Raw genomic sequence first — 13086 nt, forward strand, 5'->3', positions numbered from 1 at the left:
TGGCGGGGGGCTCGATATGAATCAACACAGCCATAATCTTTAGTTACGAGCTCCCTTCAGTCTCTTCCAGAAATCTCTATAAACCCCTACTGTGTGCCAATCACAGTTATTTTTCAATATGCTGAATAACTTTTTTTTTTTTTGAGACGAAGTCTTGCTCTGTCGCCCAGGCTGGAGTGCAGTGGTGTGATCTCGGCTCACTGCAACCTCCACCTCCCAGGTTCAAGCGATTCTCCTGTTTCAGCCTCCTGAGTAGCTGGGATTACAGGAATGTGCCAACACACCTGGCTAATTTTTGTTTTTGTTTTTTTTTTTAGTAGAGACGAGGTTTCACCATGTTGGCCAGGCTGCTCTCGAACTCCTGGCCTCAAGTGATCCACCCACCTCAGCCTCCCAAAGTGTTAGGATTACAGGTGTGAGCCACTGCGCCCAGCCTTGAATAACTAGGCTTTTACTGTGCCTCCCACCACATCAAATCGTGAACATTTCCATGAATCAACTGTATTTCCAGACCAATGATCTGCTTATTTCAACTGGTAGGACACACTCAACAACAGTTTTAACAGTTTTGCTTTTTTTTTTTTTTTTTTGAGATGGAGTCTCGCTCTGTTGCCCAGGCTGGAGTGCAGTGGTGCGATCTTGGCTCACTACAACCTCTGCCTCTTAGGTTCAAGCGATTCTCCTGCCTCAGCCTCCAGAGTAGCTGGGATTACAGGCGCACGCCACCATGCCTGGCTAATTTTTGTATTTTTAGTAGAGATGGGGTTCCACCATGTTGGTCAGGCTAGTCTTGAACTCCTGACCTCGTAATCCACCTGCCTTGGCCTCCAAAGTGCTGGGATTACAGGTGTGAGCCACTGCACCCAGACACCCAGCTAATTTTTGTATTTTTTACTAGAGACGTGGTTTCACCATGTTGGCCAGGCTGGTCTTGAACTCCTAAGACCTCAGGTGATCCACCTGCCTCAGCCTCCCAAAGTGCTGGGATTACAGGTGTGAGCCACCGTGCCCAGCCTCTTGTTTTTGAGACAGGATCTCACTCTCTTGCCCAGGCTGGACTGCAGTGGCACAATCTCCATTCACTGCAGCCTCAACATCCTGGGGCTCAAGCAATTCTCCCACCTCAGCCTCCCAAGAAGCTGGGACTACGGGTCCACACCACCACACTTGGCTAATTTTATTGTATTTTTTGTAGAGACAGAGTTTTCTCGATGCAGCCCAGGCTGGTCTTGAACTCCTGAGCTCATGTGATCTGTCCACCGTGGCCTCCTAAAGTGCTGGGATTATAGGTGTGAGCCCTACATCCAGCCTTGTTTTTTACCACCTGCCCTTTTTTCTTCTTTTTTTTTTTTTTTTGAGACAGAATCTTGCTCTGTCACCCAGCAGGCCGGAGTGCAGTGGCACAATCTCAGCTGACTGCAACCCCCACCTCCAAGGTTCAAGCGATTCTCCTGCCTCAGCCTCCCGAGTAGCTGGGATTACAGGCATGCAGCACCACGCCCGACTAATTTTGCATTTTTAGTAGAAACAGGGTTTCACCATGTTGTCCAGGCTGGTCTCGAACTCCTGACCTCAAATGATCCTCCTGCCTCGGACTCCCAAAGTGCTGGGATCACAGGTGTGAGCCACTGTGCTGGTCCCCTTTTCTCTTGTTACAATCAAATGGAAACCTGGCCATAGGGAACTCCGAGGGTCTGAATGGGCAGCCCTGAGGGACTCACATCATTCACCGCGGTGTCTCCGTCCCTGGTGCCCCAAGTGGGGAACCTTGTCCTCACTTGGCACCCATTACTGCTGCTCTGCCAGACACCCAGCCTCTGGCTGAGCGGTACCTGCAGTTCGACTGTGACGTATGGCTACCTCCAATGCAGCCTTTGTGTCACGGGACGCTGGTACCTGAGCCAAAGGAGGAAGTGTTGATCAGGCTAAAGCCAATGCCCAGTAGCATCAGGTGGTGTCGTGGCAACCATCCAAATGGCCCCAGGAAACAAGGGACATTTACAGTGTTACAGGTCATCACGTTGTCTCTCCTCTGAGTCACCCTGAAAATTCTGTTTCTGCCAGGGGATACCTCCCAGCCAGGATCCCACAGTTGAAGACTGTTGGTCAGGCAGACCCTCGGGGCTGATGGCGGATACCATGCAGCTGGGCAGACCCTCCCCTCTCCAAGGCCACAGTCAGCCTGGATCCAGCCTGGCCTTTAAGATCTGGCTTAGGGCTCGATGCAGTGATTCACACCTGTAATAGCCCACCACTGAGATGGGAGGATTGCTTGAGGCCAGGAGTTGAAGACCAGCCTAGGCAACACAGTAAGACCCCATCTCTACAAAAAATAAAAATAAAAATCAGCCAGGTGTGGCAATTTTTAATCACGTCTCTAGTCCCAGCTAGTTGGGAGGCTGAGGCAGGAGGATCACTTGAGCCCAGGAGGTCAAGGCTACAGTGAGCTGTAATGGTGCCACTGCATCCAGCCTGGGTGACACAGCCAGATTCTGTTATCTTTAAAAAAAAAAAAAAAAAAAAAAAAAAACTGTTTTAGACCATCATGGGGAATCAGGAGTGGGGTCAGCATCACCAACCTTTACTCTCCTCTGCCTCCCTCCCTCTCCACCTGGGAATTGACTCAAGGGTCCAAGGGGATGGATCTAAACAGCCGGAGGGGTAGTATCAGTACCAATACAGCTGGAGCTGCTGATCCCACATGACCCACTCTGTGCCTGGTGGACTCAGCCCATCAGAAGGCTTCCTCATCCACACATGCGCTCATAAAAGATGCACACCAGTGTCTAACACGAAATTAGCCCTCACTAAGATGAATGCTGCTCATTCATCAAAGAGTAGATCCCTGCTCCTTGCAGAGAGAAGACTGCAAGGAGCTTCTGGGTTAAGAAAAAACAACAACAAACAAAAATTCTCCTTCCTTCTCTGCCGGAGCCTCCAGGAAGCCCAGAGTCAACAGGGACCATAAACCAGGACACAATGAACCCGGAGGCCCTGTCCAGGCTGGAGGTTTCTGTGAACAAGAAACAACTTCTCCTACAGCTCTTGAGTAAAAACAATGGAGCTAAATTCATTTTGGGGCATTAGCATTCCCAAAGGATGAAGAGGCAGAGATAAGAAGTGACAATGCCTCACTGTGTACTCACTCTCCTCTTCCACATAGTGCCAAGACCTTTCATTTCAGGCCTTTCAATGGCCCTGGGGAAAGGCTTTCTCTAGTTTGTTTCCATCTGCTTTTCTTTTTTTTTTCTTGAGACAGAGTTTTTTGCTCTTGTTGCCCTGGCTGGAGTGCAATGGAGTGATCTCAGCTCACTGCAACCTCTGCCTCTCAGGTTCAAGCCATTCTCTTGCCTCAGCCTCCCGAGTAGCTGGGATTACAGGCATGCACCACCACACCCAGCTAATTTTGTATTTTTAGTAGAGACGGGGTTTCTCCATGTTGGTCAGGCTGGTCTCGAACTCCCAACCTCAGGTGATCCACCCACCTCAGCTTCCCAAAGTGCTGGGATTACAGGCATGAGCCACCACCTCCGGCCTTCCAGCTGCTTTTCTTCATGGCCACAACAGATTTTCTTGTGAGTTTTAGTACTGTGGGGTACAGGGGCAGTTGCAGAAAAGGAATCTCTATCAGGATGCAGCATTCTAGAAAATTACATTACTCTGCATTTAACTACAGGCCAGAGAACAATAATTCTTCCAAGATTTTCAGTAGGAAGAGCATAAAAATCTGGGGAAAAGAAGTTGCATTTCCACTTCTTGAGAAATTATAGTAATATAAGTTGAGAAAGTAATTTATAATAATCTTATAGAGCTGTACCTCTGTTTAAACACAGTAACATAATGAGAAAGAAAAAATATAGTGAGAAGCCAGGGAAAGCTGGGCGCGGTGGCTCACGCCTGTAATCCCAGCACTTTGGGAGGCCGAGGCGGGCAGATCACAAGGTCAGGAGATTGAGACCATCCTGGCTAACATGGTGAAACCCCGTCTTTACTAAAAATACAAAAAAAAAAAAAAAATTAGCCAGACATGGTGGCAGTCACCTGTACTCCCAGCTACTCAGGAGGCTGAGGTAGGAGAATGGTAGGACCCGGGAGGTGGAGCTTGCAGTGAGCCGAGATGGTGCCACTGCACTCCAGCCTGGGCGACAGAGCCAGACTCTGTCTTAAAAAAAAAAAAAAAAAAGAGAGTTCGAGGCCAGCCCAGGCAACACAGTGAGACCCCGTCTCTACAAAAAATTTAAAAATTAGCCAGGCTTTGTGGCTCATGCCTGTTGTCCCAGCTACTCAGGAGGCTGAGACAGGAGGATCACTGGAGCCAGGGAGGTTGAGGCTGCAGTGAGCTATGATCATGCCACTGCACTCCAGCCTGGATGACACAGCAACACCCTGTCAAAAAAGAAAGAAAAGAAAAGAAAAGAAAAAAGTGAGAGACATGATTTTATAATAGACCTGAGGCTGGGCATGATGGCTCACGCCTGTAATCCCAGCACTTTGGGAGGTCAAGGCAGGCAGATCACCTGAGGTCTGGAGTTCGAGACCAACATGGAGAAACCTTGTCTCTACTAAAAATACAAAATTAGCCAGGCATGGTGGCACATGCCTGTAATCCCAGCTACTCAGGAGCCTGAGGCACATCACTTGAACCCAGGAGGCAGAGGCTGTGGTGAGCCAAGACCGTGCCACTGCACTCCTGCCTAGGTGACAGAGCGAAACTCCGTCTCAAAAAAAAGATAGAAAAAAAAAAGATAGACCTGAAAGGTTTCTTTTTTCAGAGACCTCCCAAGGTACCAGCCCAGACCAGGAGATCTGTACTGCGGGTGTCCATTTCCAACCTAAGGCTAAGTTATGTCTTGAGGCTCTGTACAGCCAAGTCATCCTACCTGATTCCAAAAAGACCAATTAACAAGGGGACTCCTGGGCTCGGCGCAGTGGCTCACCCCTGTAATCCCAGCACTTTGGGAGGCCAAGGAGGGTGGATCACCTGAGGTCGGGAGTTTGAGACTAGCCTGACCAACATGGAGAAACCCCATCTATACTAAAAATACAAAAATTAGCTGGGCGTGGCGGTGCACGCCTGTAATCCCGGCTACTGGGGAGGCTGAGGCAGGAGAATTGCTTGAACCCGGGAGGTGGAGGTTGTGGTGAGCCAACACTGCGCTATTGCACTCCAGCCTGGGCAACGAGAGGGAAACTCTGTCTCAAAAAAAAAAAAAAAACAAGGGGACTCCCTCCATCTCCCACCAGTGACTGTCTTACCATTCAGGATCCACACCCAGCCCACATAAGGGACTTTTGAGCAATTAGGTGCACAAAACACAGTTGAAGCTCTGATTAAGGCCCGTGGACCACCCCACTTTTTGCTCTCTAAACTAAAGCCAAGAGGCTGATTCCAGGCCAGGCACCGTGGCTCACACCTGTAATCCCAGAACTTTGGGAGGCCAAGGCGGGCAAATCACTTGAGGTCAGGAGTTCAGGACCAGCCTGGACAACATAGTGAAACACCATCTCTACTAAAAATACAAAAATTAGCTGGGCATGGTGGCGGGTGCCTATAATCCCAGCTACTTGGGAGGCTGAGGCAGGAGTATTGCTTGAACCCCGGAAGCGGAGGATGCAGTGAGCCGAGAGTGCACCACTGCACTCCAGCCTGGGCAACAGAGCGAGACTCCATTTCAGAAACAAAAAAAGCCAAGACGCTGATTCCTTTTTAAGCATGGCCGCAGCCATCCCAACAAAGCACCAATTCCCAGCACTGCTCAGCACTCCAGGAAACGAGACCTGCTGGGAACTGCTGCCAAAGAAACCGTATCAAGTCAGAGTCTGGAATGCCCCAGAACCTGAGGAGGGGTCAGGCACTGAGCTGTCGCTCCATAAATCCTTTTTGGATGAATGGAGCATAATGTCATTTTAAAGAAAAGGGGAGGGAAGGCATGACAGGATGAAAGAGAAGCCTGACTTCAGTGGAAATTCATTTGATCCTTAAGTGTGCACAAAATCCCAATAGTCACCAGGCGCAGTGGCTCATGCCTGTAATCCCAGCACTTTGGGAGGCTGAGGCAGGCAGATCACGCAGTCAAGAGGTTGAGACCATCCTGGACAACATGGTGAAACCCCAACTCTACTAAAAATACAAAAATTAGCTGGGCGTGGTGGCACGCGCCTGTAGTCCCAGCTACTCAGGAAGCTGAGACAGGAGAATCACTTGAACTCGGGAGGCGGAGGTTGCAGTGAGCCAAGATCGCGCCATTCCATTCCAGCCTGGCGACAGAGAGAGACTCAGTCTCAACAACAACAAAGAAATCCCAATAGTCAAAATACAGGTCCAGGTGCAGGGACTCACACCTATAATCCCAGCACTTTGGGAGGCCAAGGTGGGTGGATCACTTGAGGTCAGGAGTTCAAGACCAGCCTGACCAACATGGTGAAACCCTGTCTCTACTAAAAAATACAATTAGCCGGGCATGGTGGCGCACATCTGTAGTCTCAGCCACTCAGGTGGCTGAGGCATGAGAATCGCTTGAACCCAGGAGGTGAAGGTTGCGGGGAGCTGAGATTGTGCCACTGCACTCCAGCCTGGGGGACAGAGCAAGACTCTGTCTCGAAAAAAAAATAATAATAATACAAGATGGGAAGCCTCATGGGTTCTCACTCACTGCCCCCGGATGGCTCAGCCACCCAATCAATGCAGCAGCTGTTGGCAATCTTCACCCCCCTCCTCGACTCCTGGGCCCCATCCCCAGCTCACCTTCTCCCTGAATCTCCAGCCATTCCCCACCCAACTTCTTCACTTTTGTTTTTTTCTTTTATCATTTTTTTTTTTTTTTTTTGAGACGGAGTCTCGCTCTGCTGCTCAGGCTAGAGTGCAGTGGCACAATCTCGGCTCACTGCAACCTCCACCTCACAGGTTCAGGCGATTCTCCTGCCTCAGCCTCCCGAGTAACTGGGATCACAGGTGCCCACCACCACGCCTTGCTCATTTTTTGTATTTTTAGTAGAGACAGGGTTTCACCGTGTTGGCCAGGCTGCTCTCAAACTTCTGACCTCAGGTGATCCACCTGCCTCGGCCTCCCAAAGTGCTGGGATTACAGTGTGAGCCACTGTGCCCTGCCACACCTTTGTCTTTAACCGGCTCTGGACTTCTACATTCTAAAACAAAGCTGCCTTCTCTCTTCTCAACTCCCCTCTTTCTCCAGCAATATCTTCCCTGCCCTTCTCCCCCTGTACCCTGTCACACTGACTTTTGTCCCCAATTCTCCAACCATGCATTTCCTAACGACTCCTAAAGAACTAAATCTAGGACCTTCCAGCATTCTTCTGACTTGCCAAGCCTTGCTCCACTAATAAGACTGACCTCTCAGCTTCCTAGACCTGGCCACCCTTCTGGCTTTCCTCCCACCTCTCTACCCACCTCTTAAGCGGAGGATCCTTTCTAGCCCAGATCCTTTCACTCAATACCCCAACTGCCTCCCAATTGGTGCCACCCAAAACTGCATCTCCAGCCAGGGCACCTGCATGGCTGCTGGGCCCATGGAGTGGGCTCTCTGCTGGGACCGCTACATGGATATCCCATGAGGGCCATCAAGTCTACACACTAGCCTCCGCGTTCACCCGCATTCATGGATCTCGAGGAGGCGCATGACCAGACGCCTCAGGCAGGCATTGTGACTTTTTTTTTGAGACAGGGTCTCATTCTGCTGTCCAGGTTGGAATGCAGTGGCGTGATCTCGGCTCACTGCAGCCTCCACCTCCAAGGCTCAGTGATCCTGCTGCCTCAGCCTCCTGAGTAGGTGGGACCATAGCTGGGTGCCACCACACCTGGCTAATAAGCAAGCATTTTGGATTCTCATTGGCAGCTCCTTCCCTGCCATAACCTGTCACATCAGTTCTTTCCCTCTCTGCCAGATATTGCCCTTTCTCCAGCTCTATCATTCCAACCTCCTCATCACTAGAATCCCTGCCTTCTGTGTGGACCGCTGGTCTGAGCTAAGGGTGCAAGCTGGTGGAAAGAATGGGTGATTGAGGCTGTGTTTACACGGCCATTTTTTTTGTTTGTTTGTTTTTTTGTGAGACAAGGTCTCACTCTGTCATCCAGGCTGGAGTGCAGTGACATGATAACAGCTCACTGCAGCCTCAACCTCGTGGGCTCCGGATATCCTCCCACGTAGGCCTCCTGAGTATATGGGATTACAGGAACACAACACTATGCCAGGCTGATTTTTAAACTTCTTATAGAGATGGGGTCTTGCTTATTGCCCAGAGTGGGCTTGAATTCCTGGCCTCAAGCAATCCTCCCACCTTGGCCTCCCAAAATGCTGAGATTACAGGTGTGAGGCACTGCACCCCACTCACAGCACTGTCACTGACTGCATCATCAGTAGTCCGTAAAAGAGAAGGAAGGGCAAAGATGATAGGTATTACAAGGGGCTAAATCCTCCCAATGCCTCCCTGCCTGGCTCCACCATAGCTTCTTTCCCATCCGCCACCCATTCACCATTCACGTGTCAAAGTGGTCTTTTTCTTACACAAATCTCACAGGTCTGGTCCTGCTTTAAATACTTTGATGGATTCCACAGTTCCCAGGTCAAGCAAGATGCATGACCCTGAACTGCCTGGCTCCCACAAACACCTCCACACCCTGGGGAGTCCTACAAAGCACTCACAAGTCCACAGCTCTGTCCAAGCTGTTCCCTCTTCCTGAAGGGCTCTTTCTCTCCTTTCACCTGGACAGCACCTGCCTTTCTTTTCTTTTTTTTGAGACAGAGTCTCGCTCTGTCACCCAGGCAGTGGCGCAATCTCGGCTCACTGCAAGCTCCGCCATTCTCCTGCCTCAGCCTCCCGAGTAGCTGAGACTACAGGCGCCCGCCACCACGCCCGGCTAATTTTTTGTATTTTTAGTAGAGACGGGGTTTCACCGTGTTAGCCAGGAAGGTCTGGATCTCCTGACCTCGTGATCCACTAGACTCGGCCTCCCAAAGTGCTGGGATGTTTTTTTTTTTTGGGTTGCGGGGGTACGGAGTCTCACTCTGTTGCCCAGGCTGGAGTGCAGTGGCACAATCTCAGCTCACTGCAACCTCCGCCTCCTGGGTTCAAGCGAGTCTCCTGCCTCAGTCTCCCGAGTAGCTGGGATTACAGGCGCCTGCCGCTACACCCGGCTAATTTTTAAATTTTTCGTAGAGACAGGGTTTCACCATGTAGGTCAGGCTGGTCTCGAACTCCTGATCTCAAGTGATCCACCTGCCTCAGCATCTCAAAATACTGGGATTACAGGTGTGAGCCACCACGCCTGGTCAGCACCTGCCTTTCATTCGGCCATTTGGTTTTGTTTTGTTTTCATTTTTATTTTTAAAATTTTTTATAGAGCCAAGGTCTTGCTATGTTGCCCAGGCTGGTCTGGAACTCCTGGCTTCAAGAGATCCGCCTGCCTCGGCCTCCCAAACTACTGGGATTACAGGTATGAGCCACCACACCCGACCCTCATTTGCTTTAGGTCAAACTGGCTCAGGTCATAGATCAGGAAAGATTCAGCATCAACACCTTTTATTTTCCTAGGATAAATAGACTCTTCGAACTGGTATGACTTAACATGGAGTAGCATAACAATTGTTACAAGGTCTCATTTTCAAAATTGATGATTTTAATTGTAAAGCAATGATTCCTCTTATTTTGCACCCCTGATTCTCTCATCCAACACCAGAGAAACTGCATCTAAAAAACACCCCACTTTAGGAGGCTGAGGTGGGTGGATCACCTGAGGTCAGGAGTTCAAGACCAGCCTGGCCAACATGGCAAAACCTTGCCTCTACTAAAAATACAAAAGTTAGCCAGGCATAGTTGATATGCGCCTGTAGTCTCAGCTACTGGGAAGGCTGAGGCGGGAGAATCACTTGAAACTGGTAGATGGAGGTTGCAGTGAGCCGAGATCGTGCCACTGCACTCCAGCCTGGGCGACAGAGCGAGGCTCCATCTCAGGGGAAAAAACAAAACAAAACACCTGTAGCCGGGCGCAGTGGCTCACACCTGTAATCCCAGCACTTTGGAAAGCCATGGCAGGTGGATCACTTAAGGTCAGGAGTTCAAGACTAGCCTGGCCAACACAGTGAAACCCCGTTTCTACTAAAAATACAAAAAATTAGCCAGGTGTGGTGGCAGGCGCCTGTAATCCCAGCTACTTCGGAGGCTGAGGCAGAACTGCTTGAACCCCGGAGGTAGAGGTTGCAGTGAGCCGAGATCACACCACTGCACTCCAGCCTGAGCGACAGAGTGAGACTCTGTTTCATAATAATAATGATAATAATAATTAATAAATGAAAAACACCCAACTGTGCACCTTTCCTAGCTCTCTTGCCATCCACTCTTTCCCAGTGTGGAGCAAGAAATCCTCCCCTGGGCTCACAGACACGGAGGGCTCCCACAGGGAAATGTGTTCTGGGAGGCTTGGGACCACCCCTCACAGGTGTGCTCCTCTTGCTGCCATTTTCCCCCAGGTGCTGCTGGAGTTCCAGAGCTACACCTGCTCAGAGAACAATCTGGGGAGGAAATGTCCCAGAAAGTGGCAGCAACTTGCGGGAGGCCACACAGCAATTTCGTGGGAGTGGCAGTCAGGCCCCGGGGCCCGAGTACAGACATAGGAATTCCCAGGCCAGGCCTCCTCCTGCAATTCCATGGCCTGTGATCCTCTGTCCCAAACGCCACACATAATTAGAAGTTATAATCCTGTAATTCCATGATGACATCTTTGAACTTAAATATACCTCAAAACTACTTTTTTTTTTTAATGCTAAAAGCAACTTCACAAAAAAGAAGTTTTCCCACTCTGCCCCACACTGTCCTGCCCAGGGCTCCTCACCAGTGAGCAAAGCCCACAGTCTCTCTGTGTCACCTGGGAGAAGGAGGAAGATGCCAAGACCATTTTAAGAACTGGATCCTAAGGCTTTGAACAATTAAGAATTGACTCGTTTATGGGAAAGTTTCACTTCCCTATTTATAATTATGCACTGTCGTATCTATTATAAAAACGAAAATCAACAACAATCTCTCCACCCTCTCAGTGATCCCTGGCCAAGGGCCAAAAGCTATTTTTAGACTTGCTCAAGACCTAGAGGGAGGAAGGCGTGGAAGGCATCACCATGACTCCCGGCTCCAAAGCATCTTTGTAGCCCAGGCCCTGCCGCCTTCGGGTATCCCAGGGCCCCTGCTCAACAGGCTGGGGTCGCTTTTGAGGGACTGAGCTCCCTGACTGTTATCTTCTGGGCAGAAGTCCGTAGTGTGAGCCCAAGAGCTCCTGGACATGCCAAGAGCCCGCGAGGCCCGCACCCGCCGCCCGCCGCCCGCCGCCCGCCGCCCGCCGCCCGCCGCCCGCCGCCCGCCGCCCGCCGCCCGCCGCCAGCCCCCGCCAAGTCTCCCGGACAACAAGACAAATCCGCTTTGGCACACAGTGAGACGCACAAGACCGTGGGCCTCACCTGCGGTGCTCACGCCCTCCTGGACGACCCGGAGCGGAGGAGGGTGCAACGCCGGAGGCTCCCTCCCACCAGCAGCTCTCCCCTGCTCCCTGAAAAGTCCCACAGGCAGACTTTGGAAGCATTTTGGAGGCAAAAAGAGACCGCCGGCCGGGCGCAGTGGCTCACGCCTGTAATCCCAGCACTTTGAGAGACCGGGGCAGGAGGATCCCTTGAGCCCAAGAGTTCGCGACCAGTCTGGGCAACACAGCGATACCCAAGTTCTACAAAAAATTAGCGTGGCGAGGTGGCGCGCCTACAGTCCCAGTTACTCGGGAGGCTGGGACGGGAGGATCGCTGGAGGCCAGGAAGTCGACGCTGCAGTGAGCTATAATCGCGCCACTCTAGTCCAGCCTGGACGACAGAGCGCCTAAAATAAATATGAGACCGCCAACCCGCCTGGGATGGTCTGTCTCCACCCGCGCTCCCGCCAAGCGCTCCTGCAACGCGCCCAGAGGCCAAGGGCGCCAGCGCAGCCAGGAACGGGTCCTTTCCCCAGGCACCAGGGATCGCAAGCGAGGGGTGGCGGGGGGTGGGAGGGGGGAGACCCAAGCACCCCTCCAGGTCCTCCGCCCGCACCTGCGCGGAGCGGCCACATGCGCCTCCCCTACTCCCCGCCCAGTCCCGGATGCCACCTGCCCGAGACGCCCGGGACATCGCCGCCCCCCCTCCTCCCCGCTGGCCTCCGTCCGGCCAGCGCCGGCCCAGTGCGCCCCCTCCCCCTCCCGGCCTAGTGGACCCCGACTGCGCGCTCCCACGGCCCCTGCAGGGCCCGGGGGAAAAGAGGTCTGGAGCCCGCAGGTCCCCGCCCGCCCGAAGCCGCCCACCTTCCGAAAGTAGCCGTCGTTCTCCTTCTCCAGCGGCTGGGGGGCCGCGGGCAACAGCGCGTCGGTCATGCTAGCGGAGCGGGCGCGGAGGGCGGACTGAGGCGCGGCGGCTGAGGCTGGCCAGAGAGGACGTGCGGCCCCGCCCCTGTCCCCGCCCTTCCCCGCTCCTCCACTCCCACCCCGTCCCGCGGCCCTTCTAGCCCCGCCTGGGGCCGAGCACTGGAGCCCTGGAGACGCGCCCCGCCCCGTCGCGGGCCCCGAACCCGCGCCCCTTGAGGCGCTCGTCACCCGGAGAGCTGCGCCCTGGGCGCGGCCCCTCGGGGTTGTCTCTGGGCGTCGTGGCTGGCTCAACTTTGCGAGTGCCGCGAGAGCGCAGGGAAGGCACTGGGGTCTCAGGGGCCGCAGCGAAGCCCTGGCTGTGGACCTGCACCCTGCCCTGGAGCCCGGGGAGTCAGTGAGGAGGGCGTGGATCCAGGCGCGTCCCTCCTGGGTGAAGCCCCCGCGCCGCGGGGGAAGGGGCCAGACTCGACGCCACGTCGAGGGCGCGGCGGGAGCTCTGGGCCCTGGGCCCGGCGGTTTGGAAAAGCTTTTCCCAAGAGGGGAGCCCATGGCGGAGGGAGCGTTGACTGCGCCGCCGAGCGCCTTGCCCGGACTACTCGGGCTTGTTGGCATGGGATCAACTCAGCCGATCCCCTGTCCCCGCTGCAAAGACGAGTGGGATCCGCTGGGCTCGCGGACTGCCCTGAGAGAGGGGACCAGGA

At 53.0% G+C, this 13086-nt stretch overlaps 1 protein-coding gene across 1 annotated transcript in view; it reads right to left on the reverse strand.

Moving 5' to 3' along the window:
* RHPN2 (rhophilin Rho GTPase binding protein 2) overlaps positions 1-12466 on the reverse strand; it is an 84629-nt gene extending 72163 nt beyond the window's left edge. The window contains exon 1 of the mRNA XM_031003940.2: positions 12326-12466. Within this exon, the coding sequence (XP_030859800.1) occupies positions 12326-12394 (69 nt within the window). The 5' untranslated portion in view covers positions 12395-12466. The remainder of the gene's footprint in view (positions 1-12325) is intronic.
* Between the last annotated feature and the right edge of the window lie 620 nt (positions 12467-13086).

Source organism: Gorilla gorilla, chromosome 20 (genome assembly GCF_029281585.2).
Source record: "Gorilla gorilla gorilla isolate KB3781 chromosome 20, NHGRI_mGorGor1-v2.1_pri, whole genome shotgun sequence".
In the NCBI taxonomy this organism is placed as follows: domain Eukaryota; kingdom Metazoa; phylum Chordata; class Mammalia; order Primates; family Hominidae; genus Gorilla; species Gorilla gorilla.